Below are 5,672 nucleotides of genomic sequence, written 5' to 3' on the forward strand. Positions count from 1 at the left end.
CACACACACACACACACACACACAAACAAACACAATATTAAATGATGACAATTTGACAAGCTAAAAATTGAGGACAAATTGCTTCTACCCAAGCCCAGCATACAGTTAAAAAACTGAGGCATTTTAGTGGTGGAAAAAACATGTTAGCCTAAAATATGTATTGCAATGTAAAAGCACTGTATTATTGAAAAACAATGCTTTCAATCACATTGTTCTATTTAGTAATATCTTTAATTCACGGTTATGTTGTTTTATATACTAGAACTCTGATTATTTCTATTTCATTTCTGATGTTTCTAATTTTGTAACCCTGTTAATAATTGGGGTTTACTGATAAAAAAATACAGTTCATCAATATTGTTATATAATTCACTTTAAGCTTTACACCATTGTAATTATGATAAGCAGCACCAAACTTTAAATTGTAATAGCTGCACTTAAAATCACAATATGTCAGGTTCTTATAATACGAGGACCATTAGTACATCAGCATCTCTGCCTTCCTGTGTCGGCTGGGGCATAGGAGAAAGGAGCCACTGTATCATGATTACTGTAATGTGTGGGTCTTCCTTAATAGATTAATGTACCCTTGCGATATTGTCAGTGCTTTAATTTTCTGACATCACATTTATGTTTTTGTAATAATGTTTTTTATTCTAAATGTGTTCCTCTCAGGGTCCTTGTAGGTGATTTCAGCCACCAAAAGGCAGCATGCATGGTTATTTATACAGGAAAGTTTTTAAAGAAGGAGGTGGGTTAATGTCAATTTTATAAGAGCAAGTTTGTGATTTTAATTCTGTCATATCAGTATTTGTTATTGATCGTATGCTTTAATACCTGTAAAGATTCTGGCATATTTTAATGTACCTCTTGTTAAATCTCAAATAAAAATAACCTCAGGTCATATAGGGTTTTTCCTGACTCAGAATCAGCCTTTGGCATTTCTAGGTAATCTCTACACTTCTGTTATTCTAATATTACCATGTAATAAAATAGAAACCGGCACTTTTGCATTTTGCACCACTGATTCATGGTTGTTACACAGAAAATACCGTACCGTAAATACGTGTTTCCAGGTTAGAAGTGACAAGATTAAAGTATTACCTTGAAACAAAAGGGATATATTTATGGATACATTTTTTTTTGACATAAAAAAAGAAAAGTTAAATAAACCAGTGAAAAATGGAAGACAAAAGAAAGACCCAGAAACAAAGAAAGAAACACAAGGAATATGTACGGAAAAAGAGTCAAAAGACAGAAAAGAAAGAAAAAAGAATAACAAAAATAAAGACAAACAAGAGACAAAGTGGAGCAGAGAGAGAAGAAAGGACTATATTAGGTTGTTTTCTTTGATGTTCGCCGAATTCTGACAGCTTCTCTAGTTCAGCACTCCCCTACCTGACACTTCAATACAGCCTACTGCTGGTCTATGAGCATCTCTGTGTGTGTTTCTGCACATGCATGTATGTGGTGTGAGTCAAAGAGAGATTGTTTGGAGATAATTCCTGGTCATTTCTACGTCTGCCTTTAACTGGGCGCGAGCATGGACTTGGGAGCATGTGTGTGAGCATCTTAACTGCCACCAAAACCTAATTCTGTTCCTTAACTCAAAGCAGAATTGAGTTGAGCTGACATACACAGCAGGGGTAAGCAAAAGGGGAGGATGTGTGTTCATGTGTATGTGTGTGCGTGTGCGTGTGTGTGTGTGTGTGTGTGTGTGTGTGTGTGTGTGTGTGTTGTGTGTGCGTGAATTTGTGACAGCATCTCCCCCTGTGGTGTGACCTAATTTAAAGTGGGGAGATGAAACACAGCGCCACAGAGAGAAGCAGCCCCTGACAGAAAAGAGAGACACGAGCATGAACGCGACACATACGAGACACACACACAGACACACACACACACCACCACACACACACACACACAACACCACACACACACACACACACACAACACACCACACACACACACAAGAATGAACCAGGCAGAGAGAAGTTAGCCTACAGAGAGAGCTGGAAACCCAGTCGGTGAAAGGTGAAACAAAATCAAAATAGAAAGTAACAGTCCTCCTGTTTCTCACTTGTATTTACGTTTGCATGTTCAAGTGTGTCGTTTGATTTTGTGTGTGTGTGTATTTGCACGTGGTTTTTCTGACTCACCGGGTTAAGAAGCACAGTGAGAAACAGCTCTCCCCCACTGATGCTTTTGTCCAGTTCTTTAGGTCCCCCAGGGTATTCCTTATAGTAGATGGTGTGAGTAAACAAGCCACACGTCTGGCGGGGCAGCACCTACACACACACACACACACACCACACACACACACACACACACACACACACATACACACACACACACACACACACACAAAAGAGGAAGTGTTAATATCTTTCATATCTTCACTGTAAGATAACAACCAACCAGTTACAAAGATGACTTAAGGGCAGAGATGTGGCACAAAATTCTGGGCCCTGTAGAAATGTATTTTCTATGGGCCCCTCCCCACATCCACAGCTATTCATTACAGCATCCTATTGGGCCCTCCTCACATGAGGGCCCTGGGTACTCAATTCCCTTTACCCCCCAGTCAGACGCCCCTGCTTAAGGGGATACACAGAAAAAAAACATTTTTTTTTAAATGTTGGGGTTTTGGGTCTTCTTCTTTAGACTAGTTTGAAAGCAACATCCATTTGGATTTCTCCTAAATTCACCAAAGTTAGCATTAGATAGGGCCTCATTTCAAACTTAATAATGTCAGAAAACAAATGTCTTAATGTGAGTCAACTGTGGAAGTTTCATGGTGATATCCGTGAAAATGTTTTACCCTTTTCACCTGTAGTGTCTTGCAAAATGTATGGCATTTTACTTCTACTATCTTGAAAGGCTTTACTGTTTTCTCAAATTAGTTGTTCTCATACTGAGCCAAAAATGTCCACTTCAGTAGCACTTGCATAAACCAAACATTGCAGTTTCAATCTGAAGGTTTTTACAAGGGGGTTTCACATATTAATTATAGCCTGATTTATGTAACAGTTCATGCCTAATAATGTGGCAAAAATAGATTGTGTATGGCTGTTGACAGTATTTCCTGATTTATGGAGTTATAAAAAAAATCAAAAATCCCCTGAAAAACATTTAGCTCTAATATGTCAACAAAACGAAGCAATAATTTTGAACCTGGCTTTATCCAATGTTCAGATTCAGAAGAGAATGCCTCATTTGCATATTTAAACATACAATTTGTAATACAAAAACAAATTTTCTTAACGTAAATAATCAACTATGGAGGTTTCATGGTTATGTATGTTAATTGAAATATTTCCTCTATTTTAATTCAGCTAGCAGCATAAAATATCAAAGATGCAAGGATGAAATGCACAGCTAGATTCAAGCATGTCTGCCCGGCAGTTTCTAGATATGAGAAGCAGACAGCAGAGCAGGTCAGGGATATGCAGTGTGTTGTGTCATCCAACATATGTTAATGTTACCTGTCGCAGTGGAGAAGCACAGGTGCCAATTCTACAGATGGTTCAAGTCAAATTCTTGCAGAGTGACACTTTTCAGAGCTGGCATTTTGACTTGTAATAAGATACAATGCATGGGTGTAATTAATAACATAAAAGATGTATGCTCTGTTTCAATAAGGTGTTTGAGTTCCAGGACTCTGGTATTGTGCACACTGGCTCACTGAGTTTTTTAGGACACTTAAATAGGATGAAGCCATGATCACATGTTATGTGTTTAATCTGTGCCTTTCCTGTAATGACAAATTAACATGTCTGCTGTAAGAAAGCTCTATAAGAGTCCCATTAGGGTTGTCCAAGGACATGCTGTAGTTCTGTGCAAGAGCCGTAAGTCCTAAAGAGCTGTGTAGCAATGTAGAGACCCTTCATTTTCATGCAGGTGCATGAACTGCGCTGGTGAAGTTGAGTCTTCCTCGGGTACTGTCATAGTTTTTCTATCTCACACACCTGTTTGGTATTTTGGTGACTCGTTAATAATAATAATAGATTACTTTTAATCACACCTCAAGCAGGTGCACCATGCACCCTTGGCCACGAAACAATGCCACTGCCTGTGTGAGTCACATAATCATGCCTTGATTGATGAAAGCAGGGTCCCATATGTCAATTCCTCAGATTCTCTTTATTGCTAGTAGTAAATCTAACAAAGTTGTGGTTGGACAAGGTATAAAACGTCACAGCAACAATTGATTTAACAGCAATGACATTACATGTTTTTGGCTTCATATTTTAATATCATAATCATCATTGAGTCTTTACAGCTTACCTCAACTGTAAAACTAACTAATTTGTCAAAGATAGATTTCAAAAGTCTGTTGGCCAATGTAAAGATATACTTAAATGAATCACTGCAGTCAAAAGGCAGAAATAATATGCCCAAAACAAGCATAAATTGCTAACAGAGTGATAGTGTTTAACAGCAGATACATTAATCTCCTTTTCATTAGGTCATTAAATGCATTAAATGAAGAGAAGAAGAAGGCCTTTATTTTGAACTCCTTGTGGAGCACTGCGTGAAAAATAGAGAGTAAAGGCTGGAAGCGCAGATATTGGTTTATCTATAAAACACTGCAGTCATTCACACTCACACGAAAGAGGGAGAGAGAAGGCCACCAGAGCCACAGACACTCAGCACTATTTCACCAAACCAATTATCCACAGAGCTATAGCTCAAACTGATATAGTACATTTTAAAAAGAAATACACACAAACACACACACACACACACACACACACACACACACCCACACACACACACACACATACACACACACACCCACACACACACACACACACACACACACACACACACACACACACACACACACACCACATACGTCTCTGATTTGTTCCGATACTGTGGCTCCAGTGGGTGGCTCTCAATCTGCTGACAGAGACACACAAACACCAATTTTACAGCCTTAAGACAACGTCCTGTCCTCCTCGGAGCAAACAAAGTTGGAGCAAGGGGCAGAGAGGAAAAAGATTAATAGGCCGAAATTGCAATAAAAATGTGAAAGGTGAGGAAAATGGGACGGTTGTGAGTGATGTGCCAGAGTTCAATTACGAGAGGTCAGGAGGCTAGACCAATCAGAACCTAAAAGCTCAACAGCCAATTTATGGTGACATTATTTGAAATTTAAATTCTGCATGCAAGTGCACATATTCATTTAAACAAACCACCACAAAAACTGCCAATCAGATGAATGTTTTGAGCTAAATTTCGAGTTTGTTTTCTCTATTTTCTAGCTTCCCTTTGCTTTTTAGATAGTGCAGCATGCAACGTCTTGGGAGAGGAGATGGACCTTGTCACTATTTCTCTATGCTGCTTTCACATTGCTGCCCAGTCTAAATATATTTAACAATGGCTACCAAATGTTTATACTGTAGAAATAAACAATGTGTGCACTACAAATACATATTGTGTCTTTCTACAGTTTTCTTTTGTGGAATTTGACAGAATGCTGTCACCTCCAGGTCCATTGGGTTGCTGCTGTGTAGCTTTCGATTGCATGATCTTCATCAGCTGATGGCATTTGCTTAGTTCTTATGGAAATTTTAGTGTGGTTTACCGGATGTACAGTGCTAGAATGAAGCCTGGCTGCCTGACATCCTTCCCTTTCACTAACTAACTAACTAACTAACTAACTAACT

At 38.6% G+C, this 5,672-nt stretch overlaps 1 protein-coding gene across 6 annotated transcripts in view; it reads right to left on the minus strand.

Moving 5' to 3' along the window:
• ndst3 (N-deacetylase/N-sulfotransferase (heparan glucosaminyl) 3) overlaps positions 1-5,672 on the minus strand; it is a 41,917-nt gene that overhangs the window by 15,015 nt on the left and 21,230 nt on the right. For all 6 annotated transcript variants that reach the window (XM_032531390.1, XM_032531383.1, XM_032531398.1 and 3 more), the window contains one exon: positions 2,157-2,285. In XM_032531390.1, coding sequence (XP_032387281.1) covers positions 2,157-2,285 — 129 coding nt within the window. The remainder of the gene's footprint in view (positions 1-2,156; positions 2,286-5,672) is intronic.

Source organism: Etheostoma spectabile, chromosome 2 (genome assembly GCF_008692095.1).
Source record: "Etheostoma spectabile isolate EspeVRDwgs_2016 chromosome 2, UIUC_Espe_1.0, whole genome shotgun sequence".
Classification (NCBI taxonomy): Eukaryota; Metazoa; Chordata; class Actinopteri; order Perciformes; family Percidae; genus Etheostoma; species Etheostoma spectabile.